General features: G+C 46.9%; 1 protein-coding gene, 1 long non-coding RNA gene and 1 other non-coding gene across 10 annotated transcripts in view; 2 read left to right on the forward strand and 1 right to left on the reverse strand.

The window, feature by feature from the left end:
• FANCC (FA complementation group C) overlaps nt 1–24,105 on the forward strand; it is a 182,714-nt gene extending 158,609 nt beyond the window's left edge. For 7 of the 8 annotated variants that reach the window (XM_032477467.1, XM_032477466.1, XM_032477469.1 and 4 more), the window contains 7 exons: nt 1,885–1,937; nt 3,270–3,369; nt 8,516–8,591; nt 10,905–10,986; nt 15,758–15,938; nt 19,405–19,611; nt 22,899–24,105. In XM_032477467.1, the coding sequence (XP_032333358.1) occupies nt 1,885–1,937; nt 3,270–3,369; nt 8,516–8,591; nt 10,905–10,986; nt 15,758–15,938; nt 19,405–19,611; nt 22,899–23,042 (843 nt within the window). In that variant the 3' untranslated portion in view covers nt 23,043–24,105. Of the gene's footprint in view, nt 1–1,884; nt 1,938–3,269; nt 3,370–8,515; nt 8,592–10,904; nt 10,987–15,757; nt 15,939–19,404; nt 19,664–22,898 lie in introns of all 8 variants that reach the window. The other variant, XM_032477471.1, reaches the window with a different exon arrangement.
• LOC116663031 lies at nt 8,465–19,411 on the reverse strand. Its single transcript, XR_004319051.1, has 3 exons — nt 17,937–19,411; nt 14,184–14,185; nt 8,465–8,475 (listed from the first exon to the last, which is right to left on the reverse strand). It is a non-coding gene; the product is annotated as an uncharacterized LOC116663031 (long non-coding RNA).
• LOC116663443 lies at nt 22,101–22,206 on the forward strand. The gene has a single exon (XR_004319695.1). It is a non-coding gene; the product is annotated as a U6 spliceosomal RNA (small nuclear RNA).
• Nucleotides 24,106–26,141: the final 2,036 nt, after the last annotated feature.

A 26,141-nucleotide genomic window follows, 5' to 3' on the forward strand; every position in this document is an offset into this window, starting at 1 on the left:
TTTTCAACAGACTGAGTTAGAACTCCGTTGCTTTCCCTTTGCTTTCCACGGTAGCCCTGTTCTACACGTTGGATCAGACTTCTTTTTTGCCATTTGGAAATCCCTATAATCAGTATTGAATGGTTTTCTACTAGCATCAAATTCATAGAGTGGCTCTGGAGTAGTTAAGACTTTAGAACAAAAGGAATTGTTCTGTTGTACCATTTTCAATATTAGTCTTATTTTCTGCCTGCATTTTCAGGCTCTGGGTATCTGTCTGTGGGCACATGACAGTGTTCTTTGGTCTTACACACTCTCATACCAGAGCCGTATTGTCTGTATATGAAACTGAAAAATTGGTCTGGCAAATTTGATGAATCACATTTCTTCAAGGTGTACAGTTTGCTTTTCCCTTCTGGTTTGATTTTTTCCGTTATGAATACATACAAACTTTGATGATGTTTTCTGGGCATATATCTAGTGATATATTAATAATTGTTATTATTTATAGTGAGGCTGAGAAGCAGGGAAATTAAAGCCAAGAAATATTCTGCCCCTCTTCTGTTGAACCATGGCTCTGCTGAGTTACTTTCTCGAGTACATAACTTATAAGAATTTTTAGTTGTTGTTGGGGTTTTTTAAGACAAAAATGGCCATCAGTGAAGGATTAGGGAGTGTGGATTACTCTACTTAAAGAGTAGAGATTTGTGACTTTCAAATCACAAATCTGTCTCTTCAAATGAAAGGAAATTATCCCATCAGTTTAACAAGTGGCCGTGCCCTTGCCTGGAGCCTTCTGTGACAGCCTGCAGTGGCGGCACGTGAGCACTAGATGGCACACGTTCAGTGTTACAACTCGAGCCACCAGCACCGAAGGGTGTGGATAAGAAAGTCTGGGCAGACAGGCACCATTCTTTCTTCGGCTTGGTCTAGAAAACTTGAGAGGCAAAGCGTATTCTCTTTTCTCTCTTCCTTGATGAGGTGGTATGAAAAAAATGTTTCCCAAAGCTAGTTATATCAAGCTCAATATGACTTGAAGAAATTCCCTTTAGAGCCTAATTCGCTGACATTTGGATGCGACTGTAGAATGTCCGTTTTAGACCACAAGTGTCATTTTCCTCTGGCTTAGTCCCCGTGCTTTGAGCTTTAAGCTATGGGCCTAAAGGCTATGGAACCTGGGTCAGGCCCACTGCCGCCCCACCCAGGCCACAGTAGGTCAGCTTCTGCAAATCTAAACCACCAAAACCTGTCACAGAAATATCCGTGGGTTAAATCAGATTGCTGTCATTGTGCAAGATGATGGTATCTTTATTTTCGTTAACTCTCTTTTTACCCTAAATAATTTAAGCTGCCAAATTCATAATGCACTACGATACGGCATTATTTAGTCCGGCACGATGGTGGTCACTGCCTCCCTCAATGATAATTCTAAATAATTGTATACTCATTTCCTAACAAGCAGGAATGAACAGATACCAGGCCCACATCTGATTCTGAGGCACTTGTAAGTCATGTGAGGCGGTCAGACCCACGAGGGATATTATGTAAAAGTAGCAACACAGGCAGGCTGTATGTCTGTGTTCCAGCACGCCGGTAGAAGGCATTTTTAATTTTCCATGATATTTATTGACTCTTTTTTCCCAATTATATGGGCTTATTGTAGAAACTGTGGAACATATAGGAGGGTAAAGAAGAAACTAAGGTTGCCTGTAATCCCCTTGCCCCAAGAGAACTACATGCAGGGCGTTTGCCATGAGCTGGTGGTTCCTTTTTCTAACCCAAAGGAATCTATACCCATTTTCTAGACACCAGCTGTTCTGGACGGCTCATTTACCTGACGCAAGCAAGTCATTATTAATGAAATGCTTCTGATATTTTACTTTCTCATGGTCTTTTCCTTTACAGCCTGAAGCAGCCTGCCACCCTGCCATATTCAGAGTCGTAGATGAAATGTTCAGGTAAATATTGTGCTGTTTCTGCTCATAGTTGGTCTAAGTAAGTTCAGTTTCCAAATATGAATATAAACTTCTGTGCTAGTCTCTGGGTGTGCATGGGGAGATTGTTTCTGATTCCATCTAACCCCTCTGAGCTTTTTGGTAAAACTAAATGTCAGTGTATATTTAAAAGCCAATGCCTAAGAATTAAGGTGACTATCTTTTTAAAATCTTTCAAAGTTCTAATAATAATGGTGGAAAAGCAGAATTTAATTCAATTTTAAATTATTGAATATTCATGTGGGATTTTTCTCAACTCAGAATAAAGGGTAGCAGTGTACTCCCTTCACCACAGGAGGGCTGACCAATCTTTTTAAAGGATTTTCAAGCTAAGGAAAACCAAAAATAAAAGTATATAATGCCATTCTTAACAGAGCTCTTCTGAAAGGCAAAATCAGCTATGCATGTTACAACACACTCATTTCTATTCTGCAAATACCAGTACTTCTTGGTAAGTGCACTGGATCTACAAGGGTGAGAGATGAGGAGACCCCTGGACACCAGGTCGGGTTATGGCTGACAGTCAGTGGGGGGCCGGACCCCTCCCAGGGAGCTTGCCGTGGGGCGGGGTTTCCAGCCTCTTTCTTGGGTCCTGGTGCTGCCATGATATCTGCCCTCTGTCCCATCCCCCTTGCACTCAGGAAGCAGAGGCCCCAGGGCAGACAGCAGACACTGGGGAAAGGAATTTTTACAATAGCAAATAACCCAGCCCTTGGGTTGATCTTGAAACATACTAACTTTAAGCCAAATGAGCATAGAAGTAAGTCAAAATGCTGTTTTTAGTTTAAAGCTAGCAAAGTTTGAATTGATGTTTGTTTGCTTGTTTAACACACATAAAGAAAAGTTAGTATGAAAGTGCATGGAAATCAAACCAGAAACACACAGATTCTTCCACCACTTTGCTGGGTGGATTTGACTGAGCCGTTTTAACCCTTTGGGCACCTGTTTCTCCATTTGCAAGAGCAAAAGTTCTGTGGATGTTGCATTTCCATGCATACGGTGCACAAATGTTTATAAAGAGCATTCCAGGCCCGCGGGGAAGGGGTACCAAGTGCTTAATAATTTAAAGACCAAGAAAGAGCGCTCTGCACGTTACAATTTTAAACAAAGTCTTTAGAAAAAGGAATGACAGTTTTCTCTTGCTCTCATGCAAGGACTGAAATCTGATGACTTGAGGTACCGCTGAAGCTTCTGGCACAGAAAGAATGTTACCATTTTTCCCTTTTATGTGTTCAGGTTCACATGGTTGCCAGATTAATCACTAAATGTGCTGTGATCTGGCTTTGCATTGCTCAGGTACGCACTCCTGGAAACCGAGGGAGCCCCAGAAGTACTGGCCGCGATGCAGGTGTTCACACGATGCTTTGTAGAAGCTCTGGAAAAAGAAAACCAGCAGGTTTGTTATGCTGCAGGTAATATTCATTCCCCCAAAGAAAAAGAGCCTGTTAAGAGCATTTGACTCATCACCAGAAAGGGGCACTTTATTTCCAGTGATTTTGATAGACTGCTTTGTTCATGAAGAAAGCTTCCAAATGAATGCCCCACCAAAGGTAAAATCATTTTAATTGAAAAAAATCAAGATGGTCCCCATCCGTCCCATGTCCTGGTACCCAGAAGCATTTGTCTGCTGTCGTGCAGGGAACTCTGTCAGGGCAGCGGGCGCCGCCCCAGGGGATGCGTCTCCTGGGCCCTGTGTTGTACGCCGTGTGTCTGTATGCCGTGTGCTAGGAAGGAAATCTCACTTATTACAGAGCAGTACTGGGCGTTCTTAACCATCAGTTTCTATTCATATCAGAGACCTAAACGTCAGTCGGATTCCAGAAGAGAAGGAGGTAGTGAGTGACAAGGAAGGATTTGAGTAATTGTAGAGGAGGAGCTGGGAATAGGTGTGAGTGGGACCAATCAGTAAGCGAGACGCCGGGCCTGGGGACCTGCGGGAAGACTTGCACCCTGGGGCCCGTCTGCAGAGGCAGCTGACCAGTTAGCGTGACTGTGTGCGGAACGGGAGCCTTTCCTGCCAGAGAGCTTTCACCTTTGGGCATTTTAACTGGCCTGTACTTCTGATGGCCACAGACCTACCTAATGGCTCTGTGGTGCCTTGCCTGTTCAAGTGCCTGGGTCCCCTGCAGCTTCCTGTGCGGGCTGTCATGGCCCCTTGTGATGCTTCCTGCGGTTTGACTTAGGAGAGCAGTGCTCTGGTGCTTGGCTCTAATAAAATCCCACATACCTCTACGCTGAGAAACCTCCCAGGTTTTAGCAGCTTTTTCTGTTTTTTAAGGCAACGATAAATATTTATGGTGTAGTTTTTCCATCCTCTCTCTCCCTAGGGAAGTTCGCTAGACTGTAGCAAACAACATTATCAATGGAACCAGCCTGGAATTCGGGAGGAGAGCTCTGCTGAAAGGCACTGGCTGGCCCTCACACCTATTTTGAGGCATAACTATAAATATCTTTTATCCTCCCTGAACATTCTTGTATTCCTAATTAGGAGCTGACCTCTGGAGAACCTGTCTCTGGCTCCTGGAACACACCTGGGGTGGGTGGTGGACGCGGGTGAGAGATGAGCTGCTCCATGCCCTTCACTTGAGGCTGTTTCCCTGTCAGCTTTGCTCCGAGTCGCGTTGTTGGGTTTGGCATTTGAGACTTGGACTGGTTGTACAGGAGTTACAGTCACTTTTAATTTAGAACAGTACCCTGCCCGGGCTACATGTGTCTGGGGAGCACAGACTGGGTCTGGTGGAGGCAGGGCAAGGGTCCAGAGAGAAGCAGGAATTCATCACTCCCACCTTGGGCTCAGGGTGCGAGAGCGGCAGCTCTCACCTTTGCAGGTGCCTTCGTGCATGTGTATTATGTCACTTCCTGGGGCTGTTCCTGGTTGCCTGACTTCCTAATTGACAGCCATTCTCTTCATCAGCCCCCTGCCGTCTTGAGTGCGCCTTTTTAGGTTAATCATAATCCCTGATGCATGACCCGCTCTGTCCTGTTTGGTCCATGCCTGACTCTCTTTTCTTTTTGGGTCCATGCGTGTCTTTTCTTTCTTTGTTTTATTTGTTTATCCGTGGATTCATCATTAATCAGATGAACATCTACTAACCCAACATCCAAGCAAAAGCTGGCCTACTTCCACGTATGCAGGGTACATGGATAACTCTCCTGGTAACTGCCTTGTACCCATTCGCCCTGACTTTCTCCCCCCAGGTAACCTCTGTCTTAATTTTATGTTTATCATCCCTTTGCTTTTTTTGAAAATAGTTTGATCACATACATATGATTTGTTAAACCAGGTTTTCTAGTGATTGTTGTTGCGCTCTATAAAACACAGCAAACCAGAGTCGCACGCTGTGCAGCCTTTCCAGCAGCACGTGCCCAGGATCGCTCTGTGCTGTGTGGCTGAGGTGCGCGTTGCTGCCACTCTGTTCTCTGTTCGCAAAGTGCACCGCCATGTAGCCATCTTCCTGGTGGTGGGCATTTGGGCTACTTCCAGACTCTGTTTCCTTCTATAAACAGCGTTGCTCCAAACATCCTGGGATATATACTTGGGCGTGGACGTGCTGGTTATTAGGCACGCAGAGGTTCAGCTTCGGCAGATAACTGCCAACTTGTTTTCATACGTGGTTGTGCCAATCTACGTTCCCCCCAGCACTTTATGAGGAATCCCATTAATCCACATTCTTTCCCATTGTCAGAAATGTTTATCTTCAGTGCTTTTCATTCTCCTTTTATCCTTTCCCTCACCCTTGTTTTATTTGGAGAGCACAGTGCGGCCCCATCAATGTGCCCAACTGGACTAGGAGGCAAAAACTTGAGGTTGTCATGACAAGCTGCTTTCCCTGAGCTCACACAGTGGTCAGTGCAAACAGCAAATCAGTGCATGTTCTGGTTCCAGTAGTGGAATGTACCAGCCTGAATCTCCCACGGATAAAAATTATAAACTCTGGGGAAAATATTTTAAAAAACTATTTGAAGTTATTGGAGAGCAACCCAAAAAGCAGATAAAAACTGGAGGGGATTCAGCCCTTGAAAAAGGAAACCATGTTGGGTATTCTGACTTTTCCCTGAGGGCTCTCACGTGAGGGGTAGGAGGGGGTCTGAGTGGGGTCAAGGGGCCAGAACTCAAGGCACAATCTTGATTGACTTGAAATGTCAAAAGACAGAGCTGTGGGCTGCCAGAGGAACAAAAGAAACTGATATCAAAAGATGAACTTAAATATGCCTACAAGTACATTAATTACAAAAACTAAGTGGAAATTAACTGAATATACTAGTAAAAAGCAAATACATCACACTGGATGAAAATCCAATTATATGTTGTTTTCAAGAGACACATTCTAATAATAAAGACCCAGGTAGATTAAAGTAAGAAGAAGGGAAGAGTTGTGCTATGTAAATGAGCACAAGAAAGCTGGTGTGGCTCCTGGATTAGGTTTCAAGATCAGGAGTGTGACCGGAGAAGAAGAGGGACGTTTTATAATGGTGAAGTAGTCAGTTCATCCGGAGAAATAGCAACTACAAGTGGGTATGTGCCCAATGACAGGGTTCTGAAACACACAAAGCGAGAACTGACAGAAGTGAAAAGAGAAGTAGACAGATGCAAAACAGGGATCGACAAGCTGATTATAAAACTTACCTGGAAATGCAAAGGACCGACAGTAGCCAATTTTGAAAAACCAAGCAAACAAACAAACAAACAGAAATCCCCACAGGATTCACACTACCTGATTTCAAGACTTTAAACTGCAGTCATCAAGACCAAGACAGTGAGGTATTGGCAAAAGGACAGACATATATTGGTAGGACAGACATATATTGGTGGGACAGAACAGTGTCCAGAAGTAGACCCCATACATATGCGGTCAACTGATTTTTGACAGAGATGCCAACGCAATTCAATGGGGAAAGGAAAATTTTTAACAAATGGTACTGGAACGACTGGTTATCCAAGTGGTCAAAAATGAACCTCTACCTCACAATACACAAAAATTGGTTAGAGATGGATCATAGACTTCAAAATAAATGTTCAAACTATAAAGCCCATAAAAGTAAACAAGGAGAATCTCTTTTTTGATGTTGGGATAATCTTAAGATTTCTTAGAAGAAATGCAGAAAAGCACTAACATATGAGAAAAATGGGTAAATTAGACTTCATCAGAACTTTAAACTTCTGTTCTTTGATAGATGTCCTTAAGAAAATGCAAAAACAATCCAACAGCAGGTGGAAATTATTTTCAATATATATCTAACTGGGGACTGGTCCAGAATATATAAAGATCTCTTGAAACTCGAGAACATAAGAAACAACTCAGTTTTTAAAAATGGGCAAAAGCCTTGAATACACACATCAAAAAATATGTGTAAGTTGGCAGTTAACATGTGAAAATTTTTCAACATCACTTGTGTCAGGCAGATGAACAGGAAAGCCATAAGGTAACATTTCACACCCATGAGTATGGCTAAAATTAGTAAGATTGACATATCAAATGTTGGCAAGTATGTGAAGCAACTGGAATTCTCATAAATTGCTGATGGGAGCAGTTTTTTATAAAGTTAAACAAGCATTTACTCTACAACCTAGTGATTCCATTCCTATAGTATTTACTCAAGAAAAATGAAAGCACATGTCCACAGAAAGACATAAATATGAATGTTAATTGCAGCTTTATTCATAGTTCTCCCCAAACTGGAAACAACCCAAACGCCCATCAGTGGGAGAATGAATAGATTATGGTGTATTCATACAATGACTACTTCTAAGCAATCAAAAAGAAAATAACTGCTTATACACAGTAACATGGATAAATCTCAAAAGAACATGTGGAGCCAAAGAAGCAAGAAGTACATACTCTTATGATTCTATTTCTGTGAAATTCAAGAATATGCAAAACTAATCTCTCTCGGCAAAATAAAAATATTGGTTGCAAGGTCGAGGTGGAGGGGTTGACTAACACCCACCAGGGACCCTTGTAGGGTGACCAAAAGGCTCTGGGTCTTGACTGAACCGCTGGTCACGTGGGATTTACACATTTACCAGAACTCATCAGATTGTACGCTCAAAGCCCTAGCACTCCACTGCTTATCAGTTTTACCTCAACTTTTTACAAAAGTACTTCAAAGCTTCTGCGCCTTCTGAGGGTATGGATGGCGAAAGCACCTTGGCTGTCAGAGTACTGTGGGCACCATTGTTGTTTTAGTGTTTTTTTTGGTTGTCAAAAAACCATCTCACAACTGCCTTGGAAACACTGACTTAAATAGAGGATTTATGTGTATAACTGGGTTCATGTGAGGTAAAGAGCTGATATAAAGACATCGGGAGCATAACTTCGTTTTTCTTAAGTCCCAGAAGGTGACTTTAAAAGCCTTATTTTTCTGTCACATGTTTACAGGATTATTAGAAGCATCTTTTTTCTTTAACGTTTAAGAAAACATTCTGATCACATAAGTACCAGTCGGTCGTTTGGGGGCAGAGGATGCAAGATTTTGTATTTTCTTAACACCTCTTCCAATCCTAATGTTCATGCAGTTTTGAATTTTTGATTCTCTCGTAGCCGAAGTTTGCACTCAAGACCTACTTTCCTTATGCTTCTCCATCTCTTGTCATGGTGTTACTCCAACGCCCGAAAGGTACGTGAAGGTTGATTCTGCCCATATTAAAGTAACTTCTGGGAAAATACACTGATAAACCACAACCCTTCCCCCCCAGCTCCTTACCTCCAGAACAAGGGAGATGAAATCGGTCATCTCCAATATCCCTTTGAGCTCTCAGGGGCTCACATTCTGTGGATTTTGATGAGAATTTGCTTGACTCTTCCCAGTTATGCTCATTTATGGAAAGAAAGAAAAAAGGAAAAAACACAGCCCCTCGCTGGGTTGTGATAGGCTTGTGTTCCGGAAAACACAGGCCTCTGCTGGTGCTAGCCAGATCCACCGGGACGCCAGGGGCAGGCTGAGACTTGGCTGACTTGGAATTCACAGTACGTCTATTTGTATTTCATTCTTTCTACTCCATGTCCCTTGTTGCAAAAGAAAAGATAAAATGATGAGTGAACGGGAAATTTCTCCCAGCCAGGCCAAGGGAAGGCCTTTGAAAGAGTTCAGTAAGTGTACTGGACCACAGCCTCTCTGACTGCACTCGCCAGCTTTCCAGAGGCCATCTCCAGACGTGGGTGTGGGGACGCTGGGGCAGGGATGCTTCTGCCCTGATTCAGCAGGTGCTGATTTGTTAACATGCCTGTGAGCTCGTGTTCAGGAAATATTTGAGAAACAGAGACTGCAGACATCCTTCCCCTCTAAAACCTGAAATCGGAAGGAAAGGCAACACTAACACAAGCCCAGACTCTGCCGTGGAAGGAGGCATTTTATCTGACCATGGAAGGAAAGAGCAAAAGGACCCATAGTATTTTCTTTTTATGCCTTTCTTTGCCTGCCTTTTTTCTAAGGCTTGTGTAAGTAGATTCTTTTGAGGAAAGTAGATGATTCAAAAAGTTTCAGGGCATTTTACAAAATCTAAATTCCTCTTCCTTTTTCTAAAAGATGCAGCTTCTCTCCCAGAGTGACCCACTTGACCCTGTCCTCTCAGGCACTGGAGGTGGGGGTGGTGACAGGCCTGCTGGGGTCTCTGGTCAGCAGTTTCGTGAAACTTAACCTGTGGGAATATGGTGGAAAAACTTTAATAACAAGATGGGAAGGTCAGTCATTCACTTTCCAGGAGCACGCCTCACAGCCTAAGTCGGGTCAGCAAAGCCTGCGGTCAGCCTGTGTGAGCGGCTGCATGAGCTCCAGAGAAAGTACTAGAGTTGTTATTTTTTAAGTTTGGAAATCTAAACAAAAGGCTAAGGTGGCGTGTGGGCATGAACTCAGCCTAGGTACCTTTCCCTTGTGTGACTCTCTGAGGTTTACGTCCACAAATAAATCAGTAAGTTAAATTCAAGCACAAGTACAGGGCCCTCCTGTGCGGGTTCCCGGAAGAGTTTTCTGCATGTTACTTCTGCAAACAATAACGTCACGTTCCCAGAGTTGAGGTGTGCTTAACAGCGGGGTATCCTGTTCAGAAATTGACTTTGTGCCTGCTGTGAAGTCAGCGGCATAAAGGACGAATCACTTCCGAGCCCTGGCTATCCAGGAGCTACAGTGACGGAGACATCAAGTAAGTATGTGAACAACTAATGAAAAGAAGAAAACGAAAATGCCTTCGAAGGCTGCAGATCAGGAGTTACAGGAATTCAGAAGAGGGACAGAGAGAATTCATGATTCTTTAATCTTTAATCTGGCAGTGGTTACTCCACTTACGTTATCTTTCTTGTGTGTTTAATTACAGACTATCACGCATGAAATGTGATAACCTTTGTCAGATGTTGTTTAGAACTACAGATACATACATGCTCAGAAGTGTTTAAAACCATGGGATAATTGTGAAACCAGCAAACCTTAGGAAAAGACATTTGTCTGTATGGTACCCGTGTTATTTTTTTTTTCTGGCCTTTTTTTAACTGTAAACCTGAAATTATGTTCTAAATTCATCACAATCATAGAAAAACAGTTGGTCAGCTCATTTCTAATTCCTTGTTGACTATTTAATTATAGTCTCCCATGTATTTTGAAATCACAGATTATCAGTGACAGAAGCGAGGGGTGGGTGAGTAGAAAAGAAAAAAACCTTGGGCATCTGCAGCATAGCAGCTCTGAGTCCTTGGGCGGGCCGCCTGTGCGCAGTCTTCGTCTACTCCCGTGTGCCTGAGTTAGAGAGCCTTTGAAGTTTAGCTCTGTGTATCGCTGGAAGGTCTTTCTTTCCAGGCCTGGGAGTGGTGGAGTGGGTTCCACGGACCAGGAAAATTAAGTGCTTTCCCCTGAAAAGACGTCTTCTGATCTCAGCTGCAGATATTTCTAATAGGTTTGAGTTTTCTTCAGCTCCTCTCTGATCACTCTCTCCACCCACAGATATCCCACAGGGACTGTGGCATCGGCCACTGAAACGTATTTCCGAAATGCTCAAAGAAATAGTTGAAGACGAAACTCAAGGGTAAGCAAACACTGATGACCCCCAGGTCTGTTTCACACATGCTTTCTCTGGATCCTTATCTTCCCTTTGAAGGCATTACAAGCACACCTCCCAGATCGCTCAGGTTTGGTTCCAGACCACAGCAGTGAAGCGAGTCACATGACTGTTTGGCTTTCCCAGTGCATGTGAAAGTTATGTTTACACTACCCTGTAGTCTGTTTAGTGTGCAATAGCGTTATGTCTAAAAAAGCAAAACGCAATATACTTAATTTAAGAATACTTTACTGATAAAAAACACTCCCCATCCTCTGAGCCTTCAGTGAGTCATAATCTTTTTGCTGTGGAGGGTCTTTCCTGGACGTTGATGGCCGCTGACTGACAGGGTGTTGGTGGCTGAAGGTCGGGGTGGCTGCGGCAATTCTTAAAACAAGACAGCACGAACGTGCACGTACCCTTAGTTTAAACGTTGCCCGGCTTTGCTGTTTGCGGAGACACTGCTTTGGGAAGGATCCCTGCTGTTCTCCTTACTTGCTGCAAGTAACAAATCCTTACCTCTACCAAAAAACAAAGGCAGCATGAAGTCAGCCACGTCAGTCGACTCTCCTATCACAAATGCTGCAGTTTCTCTCTAGCTTGCAGTGCAGTTCAGTAGCATTTTACCCACAGCAGAACTACTTCCAGGATTGGAGTCAGTCCTTACAAATCCTGCCACTGCTTTCTCAGCTCAGTCTGCGTCATATTCTAAATCCCGTGTTGTCATTTCAACAGTCTACACAGCACCTTCACCAGGAGTAGAGCCCATCTTAGGAAAGCACTTTCTTCACCTCGTCCCTGAGAGCTTTGTCCTGACGCTGCAGCAGCTCGGTCCCGTCTTCAGGCTCCACGTATCGTTCTCTTGCCGTTTCCACCACATCTGCAGTTACTTCCACTGAAGTCCTTGAATCCTTCTAGGTTATCCAGAGGGACTGGAATCTCCTTCTTCCAAACACTTGTTAATGCTACTGTTTTGACCTCTTCTCATGAATCACGAATGTTCTTAATGGCATCTAGAATGGTGAATCTTTTCCAGAAGGTTTTAACTGACTTTGCCCAGATCCATCAGAGCAGCCACGTCTAAGGCAGCTCTAGCCCTATGAGATGTATTTCTTACATAGTCAGACTCGAGAATCACAGTAACTCCTTGATCCAGGGGCTGCAGGCTGGACGTCGCATCGGCGGGCAGGAGAACATTAGCGTCGTTGCATCCCTCCATCAGAGCTCTGGGGTGACCACGCACGTTGTCAATAAGCAGTAATATTTTGAAAAGAATCTTTTTTTTCTGAGCAGTAGGTCTCAATGTGGGCTTGAAATATTCAGTAAAACATGTTGTAAACAGATGTGCTGTCATCCAGGCTCTGTTGTTGGCGTATACAGAGCACAGGCAGAGCAGATTGAGCAAAACTCTTAAGACCCCTGGGGTTTTAGGATGACAGATGAGCACTGACTTCAGCTTAAAGTTACCAGCTGCATTAGCCCCTAACGAGAGAGCTGGTCTGTCCCTGGAAGGCAGGTGTTGATTTCTCCTCTCTAGCTATGGAAGTCCTAGATGGCATCTTCTTACAGTATATTGTCTGCATGGAAGACCTGTTTCGTGTGGCCGTCTTCAGTAGTGTCTGAGTGAGGGCTTCCCCTGACTGGCTGCAGCCTCTATGCCAGCACCTGCTGCCTCCCCTTTGTACGTTTATGTTACGGAGATGGCTTCTTTCCTTAAACCTCATGGACCAACCTCTGCTAGCTTCAGACTTTTCTTCTGCAGCCTCCTCACCTCTCCCAGCCCTCGTAGAATTGAAGAGAGTCAGGGCCTTGCCCTGGAGTAGGCTTTGGTTTAAGGGAATGTTGTGGCTGGTTTGATCTTCCATTCAAACTGATAAAACTTTCTCATCAGCAATAAGGCTGTTTGGCTTTCTTATCATTTATGTGTTCACTGGAGCAGTGCTTTTCATTTCCTTCAGGAACTTCTCCTTTGCATTCACAGCTTGGCTGACTGTTTAGCGCAAGAGGCCTGGCTTTCGGCCTGTCTCAGCTTTCTTTCTCACGAGGCTTAATCGCTTCTAGCTTTTGATTTAAAGTGAGAGATGTGTGACTCCTCCTTTCACTTGAACACGTAAGAGGCTATTGGGGGTTATTAATTGGCCCGATTTCGGTGTTGCTGTGTCTTAGGGAATAGGGAGACCCGAGGAGAGTGGGGGAGATGGGGAAGGCCGGCTGGCGCAGCAGTCAGGACACACGCGGTCATCAGTTACGTTCACTGTCTTAGATGGGCACGGCTCGTGGTGCCCCAAAACAATTACAATAGTGACATCTAAGATCACTGACCACATATCACCTTATAAGAACTATGATAATAATGGAAAAGTTGAAATACTGTGAGAATTACCAAAATGTGACACAGAGACAGGAAGCGAACAAATGCTATTGGAAAAATGACGCTGGTAGACTTGCTCAACACAGGGTTGCCACAAACTTTCAGTTTAAAAAAAACAACACACAGTATTCTGTGAAGTGCAGTAAAAGGAGGTCTGCCCGTCCTGGTCTGTGGCTGTCCCCACACAGGTGAGCACACTGCTGAGTAAGAAGCAGGGGGCCCAGAGCTGCACAGACCGCTCCTGGCAGCTCAGGATCGATGGGCTGCTCGTGTAAACACTTGTGTAGAAGCTGTTCCGCGTGAGGGCTGGTGTTAGCCTTTGCCATATGCAACCGTAAACAATAAAGGAACAGACACTAAGGAAGAGCGGCGCCCCCCGGCACGGTGAGAAGGGCCCCCCTCTGGGTCCTGCGGCCTTCTCTGCCTCTCTGGGGAAGGACATTCCAAGCTCCCCTGCACAGCAGGATGAAACGCTTCTTTTCCTTCTCTTAGTAATAAGAATTTGTCTAAAATTAGAAAATCCATTCTAACATAAATTAATTTCTAACATTATGATAGCAGGTCCCTGTTATATGCATTATTTCTCTAGAAGCTTCCACATTTAGACTTTGCGAAGTTCTCTGGAACATAATGCCCTTTGCATTCCTCTTAATTTCCTTGCTTTTAGAGTACAAGTCTTTTACTCATTGTCTATCTAGCCTACTAGGATGTCTGCTCCTTTGGCTGCTTTTCCTTCTTAAAATTCTCTGTATTGCTGAGCCACAGACTGTAGCCGGTGTCATTGCTGATGCAGTTTTGAGTGTCAGCTACTCACTCCTCCCCACACCGAGACTCTCACCAGTAGGAGAGACAGGAAGAACTGGCAGCTAAGTGGGGATGAGAGCACCAACCCTGTGAACGACCTGCCATACCCTGGCCGCCCCGTGCACGCTCTCTGCCTGTCTCTGGAGAAGAACAGGACCTAGACCCAAAGCCTCATGGGTTCCCGCCTGACCTAGCTCTGCCCTAACTAGACTTCAGGGGCCACCGGCAGGGAAGGGTCTGTGAGCAGCTTTAGGCCGCTGTGTCACCAGCCACATGGGACTGCCTTGCACACTTAGCTTCTAAGAAAAACAAGAGTGACCGGGGCCCATCTCTGCAGGCAAGCTTTGGGCCCTGCCTGATCCAGATGTGATGCCCACCTGGGAGCAGGGAGCACGAGTGAGCCCCGCTGCTCAGCTTACTCGTCTGTGGGGTCTACAGGGAAGACGCCCCATGGACCCCGATCCTTGCTTTTGAGACATAACCCCGCCCACCACTCACGTGGCTGGTGGGGCATCAGCCCCCCCTTGTGGGGACAAGTGAGGAGGACTAATATAATACTCCCCTTCCTTTCTCTCCATTGTTCTGCAGCCCAGATTTCAGAACGTTTCATCACTTGTTCTCAAGGAGGACTCAGACAGGAGGAACGCAGTGACGAGGGGAGATGGGCCAGTGCTTAGAGCTTGGGGATTCCACAGGCCAAGTAGAGGAATACACGCCCACATTCAGCAAAGACTGAGCACTGCACAGGGGCCCAGAGCTCTCCTTGTTTCGGGAGCTTTCTCGGTTCAGAAGGAAAAGTCTGCTCTAACTTAATCTCAGGCCGCTCCTGCTCTGTTTTCCCAGGGGAGATGTCAAACTGCCAGGCCTGTCACCGTGCAGATTAATGGGTACCTTACCTTAAGCAGATAGATTCTACTCTTTCTTGCATCTCCCGGTTCCCCGAGTGACAGGATAGCTTCACAAAAGCTTTAACTTTTCAACATTGATGTATTAGTGATGACAGGAAAGAATACAATATACAGCTCATTAAAAATTCATGATCGCCAAAATACACAGCAGAACCTTGTGTTCCGTGAGAGAAGAAACAGAGCGTGTTTCTGCCTGCATCCTTTCTCTGGTCTCCAGCTGGACCCCAGGGAGCCCCTCCTTTCTTGCTCTGGGCTCCCTGGGTGGCTGCCCTGCGGATGGGTGGCCCTACTCTGCACAGCAGCCCAGCTGTGCCCGCCATGCAGAAGGCAGAGCTGCGAGCCTGCAGGTTCTCATCTTGCATCATTCTTGCTGGTCATGGGCCAGAAGCTTCCTTTCTCAGAGGCCTGCACTCACTCATGGTCCCTGGAGGTAAAGATTTAAATATCTTAGGTCCTCAGGGAACATGGGGTTTTGAGAGGCAGGCCTTTGAAAGCCCTCTGATGAGTTCAGGGTGGCACTGTGAGCTTTCTCTGAATCTAACTTTTATTCCTTTGCAAGTTGTACTTCAGCAGATAAGAACAATTGAAGCCAACCATTTGCAAGTGTTAGTTGCTTTAAGAACCTAAAAAAAAAAAGGAAGCCGCCCAGCCGCCATGTGTCTTGGTTCTGCTCCAGGTCCTCCGGAGGCCCCTTTGAGAACTGGTTTCTGTTGGCTCACTTTGGAGGATGGGCTGACATCGCGGCTGAGCAGTTACTGACATCGGTGGGCGACGCGGAACCCCCGGAGGCCCTGCTGTGGCTCCTGGCCTTCAGCTCCAGCCCAGGCGACGGGCCTCAGCAGAGAGCACAGACCATGGTGAGTGGCAGGGCCCACGGCGTGTGCCCTTCAGGGTGGATCTCTCGGGGCAGAAAGGACCCTGCAGGAAGAGGCCCTGCAGAGAGGGTTTGGCTTCACTGAACCGCAGGCCCCGCGGCGTGCACGTGTGGACGCCCGCCTGGACGAGCGCGTGCGTGCTGGGCCCGTGGTCGGGGGGTGCTCCCGCGCTTATGGGTGGGCTGGGGGTGGGTGCTACCGCTCCGCTCTCCCGGGGGGCACGGAGGAGATGGGGGTCAGCCCTTCTGTCCCCTGGGTCATTTTCTCTCTCCGTCCGCTGCCGTCCGTACCCATTTTCAGGCGCACCTGTCCCGGGGCCGCGCCCTGCAGGGGGCGCTGTGCGGGGGTCTGCGCACCGTCCTCTTTCCGATCAGCCGCCGGGCTGTGTCGGCCTCTGTCTTAACTTAATCCTTTCTTGGATGGGTCAGTAGATCCTCACATTACCGGCTTTGTGTAGAACTCTTACCAAAGTAATCACATGATATTAACCACTTAGCTTCTGAAAAAGGCCTTGGCCATTTCCTAAATAACAGAGCAGCAAAGTACAGGAGCGGCTAACCGTCTGCGGCAAAGACCGCTGTTCCTTTGTGTGGCATATAGTCATTAACAGCAGCAGGGCTTTGATTAAAGGCATTGGCGCCTTCCTTGCAAACATTTATCTGCTGGTTTTTAAAAGTTCAACTACCGGCGCTGTGTGTCGATTTTAATAATTAAAGGGAGCAGGTTTCTTTATGTGGAGGGCAGTTCTATTTGCTTGATGTTTTCTGTTGGTTGAAAAAGGCAGACCAAATCAGATACATCTGTATAGTTTACTTGTTTAAAGGCATGTTACATGGTAGGAAAGAAAAGAATTTGGGACTTTAAGAATTTGAAATTTAGTGATTATTTTGGACCAAAAATAACTTTTTAGAAATTAACATGTATTTAAGGACTGCTAGCTGATTAAAAAGAAAGCCTGCTATAACTTCCCTGTTAAAATATCACATTAAACTAAGGAGAATCCTAATTTTTCGTCTTATTTTTTAATAATATTTAAAATAGGTGAAGCACTGATGATTTCTAGAGCCTTTTGATATACATTCTATATTTAATTCTGTATAAGCTAAATTGCTAGGTTGTATGTTAAATTCCATATCCATCCTAGAAGATGACAGAGGGTGACTTTTGAAGTACAGGGAAGTGAAGTGTCCAACAAGAGTGACTTTCTAGATGGTTCTGCATTGGCACATCTTTCTGCTAGTGAAGCTGGTCTTTTTGTTGTTGTTTTGGTAAAACATACGCATCATTCTTACTCAGGGTAGCTTAGTGCCAGCACGCCTGCCTCCTTCCTGGCCGTTCACCCGAGGTAGCCATCTGCCTGTGACTGCCGCTGCGCATCCATTTATGACCCCAGAGCATCTTCTCGGTGCTCAACCTGAGGCACCGGTTTGTGTGGCATCCTGGGGGGCAAGGGGGCTCCCCTCGTTTAACTGGTCACTCCCCTGGGTTTTGTGAGCTTGAATGCCTTTGATGGTCTGTTGGGTGACTTGACAAACTGAACTAACTGAACTGCCTTTGAAAGCATGATTATTGTAAGATTTGAGTTTGACAGTATCTGTGCCTTTGCCTTAAAAGGCATAATTAAATCGCGGCGCTGGACTGCACACATAGTATACTTTGGCTGGAACCGTCACCTCTGCTTGGCCAGCGTCGTTGAGGTTCAGGATCAGGGGGTGGGGGCAAGGAGCAGCTGTCCCTGCCTGGGATGTGCACGGCCTGCAGACGCCCCTCCTTGCTCTGCAAACCACGTTCTCCACCACCCGGTGTTCATCTTCTTTTGCTAACTTTGAATTGAGCCATGATAAAAACAAAAAAAAACTGTATACCCTTAAGAATTAGGTGAGGGTTCATACTGTTTAACTCTGTCATTCTGCTTCTAGAAATTATCCTAAGGAAGTAATTAGAGCCAGAAAAGGATTTATGTTACTAGAAGGTCGTTACAGCATTGTTTGTAATGGCAGTAATTGGAAATGGCCTGCATTTTCGATACTACGGATGTTGGCTAAATGGATTGTGGTGCGTTATAACCAGAGAATAGCATTCTGTTATCACAGAACACATACTACAGGTAATGGTGAACTGCTTCCAGGGCGCTGTGAAGAGAAAACTCTGAAACACAGTACGTTGTGGACAGGGATGATGTGTTCACAGTGCACAGAAAGCAGAGGACAGGGACTAAGCCTCACTTTTAACAAGTCTCTTTGAATCGTGGAGTTAGTCATTTTATTTCCTTTTTACTTGTGTGTATGAAGTTTCATAATGCAGGATAGAAAGTAATACTTAGAACAGAAAGCTTATATTTTTCTTCTGAAAAGATTAGGAAGCACTCAAGTGACTTGCATGTGAGGAAGGCATTCGAAGGGAGAGACGGTCTGGAATGAGAGAGAGGGGAGGAAGGCAGTGTCAAACACCAGTCAGGAAGATGCATATGGAGGCGCCGCCCTGACGTTGCTGTAGACCCGGGTCCCCGGCAGGGTGGCCTTGGGCCCCCATAGATGCCGGCAGGGGAAGGAGGCGGAGGGGACGCTGCCGTCCTCCATGGAAGAGCCCCATGGTGCAGTTTCTCACGGTCTCGTATTGTGGTCAGAATAGCTCACACAGCACTCCTAGTGTCCTGGAGTTTATGACAGACTTCATTGAATGAGGCCTTAACTTCCAGGAAAAAAACGACTCACACAAAATCCATAAAATTGGTCATGGGAATTTTCTGAGTGGGCTCAAGTATTCTTTCGAAAAGGACAGAACACAGCTATTCATGAGTTCCATGTGGCATTTGGGATCTATGGCTTTCAGGTTTGGTTTTGTTTTCCAAGTCACCACTCAGTGTACATTCTTATAGCAGACAGAGGTCTCAGCACGAAATAAATGTTTTATGCAAAAAAAAAAATCCACAGACCTGTAATCACCATTAATATGTGACTTGTGACCTCTGCTTGAGCTTTGACTATGTATAAACAGACTGTCCCAGTGTCTAAAACAAAACAGGTGCGCGCGCCCGTTCTTACCGGAACACCGGCCGGGGGAGGTCCGCGTGCCCCCGGCTGTCACTGATTTGGGCCGTGATAGTGAGTGAGCCTCCAAGGAGTCTTTTGTTCTTTTCCCCACAATGTAAAAATCTGACTACATTCTGCTGAGGACTTTTACCCATTTCCGTTCATACAAAAAAAAGTCAATTCCTGGCATGGTGCCCTGGCTGCTTAGTGAGCAAGACGAAAGAAAGTCAAGAAACTTCTATTACGCCCGTTTGGGTTTGTGGGGAGCCGTGTGTAAGCTCAGACCTGGTCGGCCTCCGCCCGCCCTCCCCGGGCGCCGGTCCTCTCCCGAGGCTTGCTTCACAGCACCAAGTCATCCTAGAGCCCTGCCTGCCCGACTCCTCCCACACCTCTTCCCTCTGAATTACACTTCCCAGGTGGAGGTGAAGGCGGTGCTCAGCCACCTCGGGAGGCTGCTCCGAAGTCCAACCCTCTCGGCCGGGAATTTGCTGGCGGCAGCTGAAGAGAGTCGAGAGGGAGACCCCAGGCCGCCTGCCTGTCAACAGCTGACCAGGCGCCTCCTGCTCAACTTCCTGCTCTGGGCTCCGGGGGGCCGCGCGATGGCCCGGGACGTCATCACCCTCGTGAGTCTCCCCTTTCCGGCATCCTGCCTCTCACTCACGGCCCAGGTGGAAGGTAGGCTCTCCACCCAGAGGCCAGGCCTTTGAAGAGTTTGTGTACCAGGATGCTGCCCGCTTGGGTGGAGAGGCAGGGAGGAGACAGCGGGGACAGACCGCAGAGCGCAGAAGGGGAAAGGGAGGCTCAGGAAAAGGAAGGGACGTCCCCTAGGTCGCAGGGTGTGCTGCAGGGCCCCCAGGTGAGGCTTGGCCTCCTGTGTCCTGGGCTCTCCTCTTCCTCCTCATGAAGAGAAACAAAGACTTAGGTGAGACTGTGCCCACTGCGGCGGCTCACAGAATTTTGCTTGTTAATTTTTTAGAAGTTTGCTAATTACAGAGAAATCTTTCCTGAAGCCCAACTGATGTGCGGGGTAAAGAGCCGTCCAAGTCAAACGTGCGCGCCATTCATGGCACTGGGCGTGGCGAGGATTTCTTGAATAATGACACTAAAAGCACAGGCAACAAAAGAAAAAACAGATAAACTGGACTTCAAGATCAAAACCTTTGTGTATCAAAGGTTACTAGCAAGAGATAGAAAACGCAGAGAAAGCTCCCCGGAGACACCCAGGTCTCTGCTTCCGTCATTCCAGCCACATTGCGCCCCATTCCGGGAAACAGGCGGCATTCGCAGCGCACCACCCTCACGTCCCACCCCGAGGGTGGCTGCTGGGCGGAAGGACCTGGATCGCGCCCCCAGGTCAGGCTTGCTGCTGAGGCCGGGCGACCGGTCCCCACGGAACAGCTCAGCCCCCGCTGTCCGTTAACGCTGCGGAGCTCCACCCGAGCTGGCGCGGCCTCGGAGAACCCTGCGCGGCTTCGTTCAAGTTCACGAGTCAGCTCAGCTGCAAAAAATTCATTCCAGGGTGAGAAGCCAGTGCACCTCTCTATGCGCTGCCCCTCCGCGCAGCTGAGCGCGCCTCCCAGGCGCTGTCCCGGCTGACGCTCCAGGACCAGTTTTTCCTCAGACACCAGCCTTCCCACCTCGAAGGCCTCCTGCCTTGGCCGCGTGATAGGTTGCAGGCCTTCCAGCCGGTGCAGCTGCGCGCAGGGCAGAGGGGGTCCGCGCAGGCCCTGGGGCTGCGGTGCCGCCCCCGGGGGAGCCTGGGCCGGGTCTGCTCAGCGGGGCGCGGGTGGGGGACTAGAGGGGGAGCAGGGGGCGGGGGTGACAGCCTTTCTCTTACAGCGGCTTTGGTGTCACCACCCTGAGTCCTGAGCAGAGCCAGGGCCTGGCCTCAGTCCTCTTGCTGGGCCTCTGCTCTGGAGAGCCGAGCTCGCTCTAGGCTGGGGCATTGGGGGCGGGGCGTCTGAGCCCTGTCACTTGGTGGTCTTCCGCGCCATCCCGCCATCCCGGAGCTGACCCCTGCGGCCTAGGTTCTGCCTTCACCTTAAAGGGGCCCTGTCTCCTGGCCTCATCACGTGGTGCCACATCCCAACCCCTGCTGCAGGACGCTCCCAGCCAACTGCCTGCACAACCCCCGCTCAGCTTTTCAGGTGCCACTTAATTCTTTCCTGAGAACCCCTGCCCTTGTTCTCCCGCTTCTCTGGCTGCGACGCCTCTTGGCCCCCCTCCCTCTCCTCTCCTTGGAGCCTGTCTGACGGGGGGCACATGCAGCCCAGTGGTGTCTGGATCCCTCCCCACCCCACCGAGGCCTGTCCTCTCCTGCCTCCCGTCCTGCCCTGACTTCACATCTCTCCCTCTCCTTCTGTCCTGTCGCTGGACCACAGAAATAGCAGCCAAAAGTGAGCCAGAATCTGAAACAAAGTTCAGATCTACAGCTGTTGAGCTCAAAATCAGTCTAGTCCCCACCCAGACGTGCTTCGGCTGAGCTCTGCGGGGGTGCAGCTCCCTTCCCTCAGCGGCAGTGAGGTGGGTTTTGCGTTTGACTGGAGACCAGAATGGAACGTGGGGGTTGAGCTACTCACGAAGATGATGGGAGGGTCCACCGAGCCACCTGCACAGCCGTCCGTGATGGCGCGCCACCCTGCTTCCGGCTCCGGGGAGCCCCTGTGATCGCTGGGCCCTGCAGCTGGAAGCCACCTTCCCTCACCTGGGTTCAAGGTAGTAAATTAACTCTTTTAAAGCAGCCCAGGGACACTCACGTTGTTTCATTCACAAAGATCGTCTATAGCATCTGGGATTTCTGAGTAAAAACCAAGAGATGGTGACACAGACACCAGGAGCTTCAGTGAGCCCCGCCCAGTCTGGCAGCCTGCCTCCTACTCAGCCCCTCGTCCTGCGCGGCAGCCAGGAGCCTGACGCTGTCCAGGGCGCCCGGGACTGCCACTCACTCGGTACACGTGCAGCGGAGACAGGGTGCCTTGCCCCACGGCCTGGGCTTTGGGACAGTCCTGGATGAACAGGGCGGCTGGATCATGTGCGGACGTGGAGAGGGAGCTGACCTTGGGCTGCGCAGGCTACTTTAAACATTTGACTCACCGACGAGAGTGAGTATGTGGTGCTCACTTCAGCAGCACGTGGGCTACAGCTGGACCAACACAGAGGAACCAGCACGGCCCCTGCGCGAGGATGCCATGCAAATTCATGGCGTGTTCCCTGTTTAAAAGAAAAAAAATGAATGTGGATTACTCTCAAAAACAGCTTCTTAATGCCCTTGTGTCTAAAAATCACAGTAAATTCTTCACACAGATAAACTGAGATTCTCACCCTTCCCTTTTTGCAGAACTGAAATTCTTAGGAAAATGGCACTTTCAGGCAGCAACAGCCAAGGCTGTATTTTGCAGAACTGACAATTCCTGTTTCCTGCTTCCCTTAAGAATCAAGTGTAAAAACCTCAGGTGCCTATTAAAAAACCAGTGTGCCCAGGTCACCAGCCCAGGAATGCAATTTATAAAAACTGAAAATAGGGGGCATTTTCCAGTTCTAATGTGAGCGTGATCTTTTGCAGAAAGTCAAGCCACAGCACGTACACGTGCCTCTGCTCCCCACAGCGAATAATCCCAAAGCTCATGCTGGGCGTTCCAGGAAACGCAGCATTTGTCTGTACCCCTTGTGAGTCGAAGGCCAGTCAGTCAGGAGAGGGCGAACATGGGGAGGCGACTGCTCACTCGGTGGCTAACCTCTGAGAACAGATTTCTTTGCTCATCACCTTGAGAACAAAGCAAGAGCCCTTCAGAGCTGATAGGATTGTGGCTGCATTTCAGGGGCAGGATGGTTACGGTTGGTCCAGTGGACGGAGAGATGAAATCTGTCTGGAAAGGGGTTTAATTTGCCTTCTCTTCTGTCCACATTGCAGATGGCGCGGACTGATGAGATAATGCACGAGATTGTTGGTTTTCTGGATCAGACCTTGTACAGATGGGATCATCTTGGCGTGGATGCCCCTGGGTCGAGAAAACTGGCCAGAGAGCTCCTCGCAGAGCTGCGGGGGCAAGCCTAGCGCAGGACGGTTAGCCAGCGAGCTGCCACGCCGTGGGCTGGTGCGGCCACTTCTTGGCCCCAAGTTTACAGACTGGGTACTTCTTGTGAGTTGTGAGGGTATGCCATAAACATCTGGCCAGCTCTGGTAGCGCGTATTTTACAAGATGAGAAGACAGGTGCTGCAGCCCAAACTCAGTCAGATTTACTAACTCATGACTGGATTATGGTTTCAAAGCTCCCTGTGCCCGGTCAGCCTGGATGTCAGTCAATCACTAAAGAAAAGGCTTAGATGGGAGAACAGATTTTTCTTTCCTTTTTTTTTTTTCTCCACAGCAAACCAAGATGCACAACTATATTATTTGGATTTTTCAAAGTCTTCGGACCAAGAAATTGGTCATGAATCACCGATCAATTTAGAAAGTAACTTAGCCCTTTTCTACAGATCTCTTTTTTTAAGAAGTCAGATAATTGTTACAGGTGCTTCTTTCAATCCACAGGGATTTGAGAAAAAGCCACACTCTCTTGCTCCCCTAAGACATTCTTCATCCAGGAGAGTCAGGTCCCTCAGGTTTCCTTTGGGTGCCCTCTGAGCAGGCCCAGGAGAAGCAAGGCCCTCTGAAGCCCAGTGGCCGGAGTGGCAACGGGGCCACCTCCTGACTGGCGGGCACAGGCGTGGGCCCTGCTGCGGAGAGCCGCATGGCTCGGTGATGCAGTAAAGCCGGTCCTGGGGCTCTTTTCGCTTTATCTGGCTGAGCACCGCTGTTACCATAAGAGCTCATATCTGAGGTATAGGGTATGTTCTAGAAACGGAGATGATGTATCGGTTGTCTTGGTAACTCAAGGGGCACTGGAGATTTCTAATGAAGAATTAATTGGTGACCCCAACAACAATATTTGTTTCATATCAGTTGAAGATATTTTTTTCCTTTCAGGTTTATTCTTGTGCTCTTTTGTCTATTACCTGTTTGTTGAGTGAGTCAAGACTTTCTTTTATGTCCACTGGATTTATGTGTTAATAGTCTCTGAATCTCCCTCATTCCTGGCTCCCGTCTGCGATATGAATAAAGTTTTGTTGTACTGGAGGTTGTGCTTTTAGGGGAATTACTTGCTTTGGTATATGGATCCACCTAAAGATCTGGAAAATTCCAAAACCTGTTGACCTGAGCCTTCCTTTTGAGAAATGTTACACTACAAAAGCTGTACTGGTAAAATACTTTGATCACAACTGCCATCATCATTACTTTCATTTGCTTCCCTTGGAGTAGAGGAAGCGTCCCCTGTGTTGACTTTTGTCATGGAAGCTGTCACCAACTTCTGTGGACATGAAGAAGGGGGCTGAGTTTGTCCTGATTTACCTCAGCCTGTTTGTAGTACTTCCCAATTCCGTCACAGAGCCTCTGCGTTCTCCAAAGCCTTGTACTTGGATCAAAGAGGACAGAGCCCAAAACTGTAGGGAGAAAAGGCATTAATGGCCCCATCCATACACAGGTTGTTATTCATCAGGACTTCATAACATTTGTAGGATTAGTTTGCTTTTTAAAATTCATGATTTATGAATCAAGTTGGATTCATCCCAGGGACACAAGGATGGTTCAACATACGCAAATCAGTCAACATGATACACACCACATCAACAAAAGAAATGAAAAAAAAAAAAAATCACACGATCATCTCAGTAGATGCAGAAAAAGAATCTGACAAAATTCAACAACCATTCATGATAAAAACTCTTACCAAAATGGTTCCCTCAACAAAGTAAAAGCTATTTATGACAAACCCAAACCCAGCATAATACTCAATGGTGAAAAGTTAAAAGCCTTCTCACTAAAATCTGAAACAAGACAAGGATGCCCACTCTCACCGCTTCTAGTAAACACAGTATTGGAGTCCTAGCCGCAGCACTCAGACAAGAAAAAGCAATAAAAGGGATCCAAATGGGAAGAGACGACGTACAGTTGGCCCTGTGTGCTTGTGACACTACATACAGAAAACCCTAGAGCCTCCACACAAAAACTGCTAGAGCTGAGAAATGTATTTGGCAAGGCAGCAGGATACAAAATTAAAATACAGAAGTCTCGCATTTCTTACACTAATGATGAAATAAGAGAAAAGGAAAAATTTTTTTAATTCCTTTTAAAATTGAATTAAAAAAAAAAAACAACTTAGGAATAAACCTGACCAAGGAAGGAAAGACTCATAGTTCTTTGTGTATAAAAGGAAATTGATTTGATTAAGGAAATTAAAATGATTTAAACAAATGGGAAGATAGCCCATGCTCTTGGATTGGAAGAATTAATACTGTTAAAATGGCCACACTACCCAAAGCAATCTACAAATTTAAAGAGTTCCCTATCAGATTACCTTGACGTTTTTCACAGAACTAGTACAAATAATCCTAAAATTTATACAGAATCACAGAAGACCCAGAATCGCCAGAGCATCACTGAGGAAAAAGAACGCAGCTGGAGGAATAACCCTCCCAGACTTCAGACAGCCCGCCAGAGCAACGGCCATCACAACAGCAAGGCACTGGCACAGAGACAGACGCATGGGTCCACGGAGGAGAAGAGGGCCCAGAAACAACCCACACCCCCGCAGGCAATTAATCTTTAACAAAGGAGGCAAGAATACACAATGGAGAAAGCAAGCCTCTTCAGCAAGTGGTGCTGGGAAAGTTGGGCAGCAGCATGTAAATCAATGAAGTTAGAGCACTCCCTCCCTCACGCCATACACAAAAATAAACTCAAAATGGCTTAAAGACTTAAACGTAAGGCAAGACACTATAAATCTCCTAGAAGAAAACATAGGCAAAACATTCTCTGACGTAAATCGTAGCAGTGTTCTTCTAGGGCAGTCTACTGAGGCAATAGAAATAAAAGCAAAAACAAGTAAGACTGAATTAAACTTACAAGCTTTTGCACAATAAAGAAAACCATAAACAAAACAAAAAAACAACTTATGGAATGGGTGAAAATATTTGCAAATGATGCGACTGACAAGGGCTTAATTTCCAGAATATATAAACAGCTCATATAACTTAATTACAAAAAAACAAACAACCCAATCCAGAAATGGGTAGAAGACCTAAAAAAAGCAATTCTCCAGTGAAGACATATAA

The sequence above is a fragment of the Camelus ferus genome, chromosome 4, assembly GCF_009834535.1.
Source record: "Camelus ferus isolate YT-003-E chromosome 4, BCGSAC_Cfer_1.0, whole genome shotgun sequence".
In the NCBI taxonomy this organism is placed as follows: domain Eukaryota; kingdom Metazoa; phylum Chordata; class Mammalia; order Artiodactyla; family Camelidae; genus Camelus; species Camelus ferus.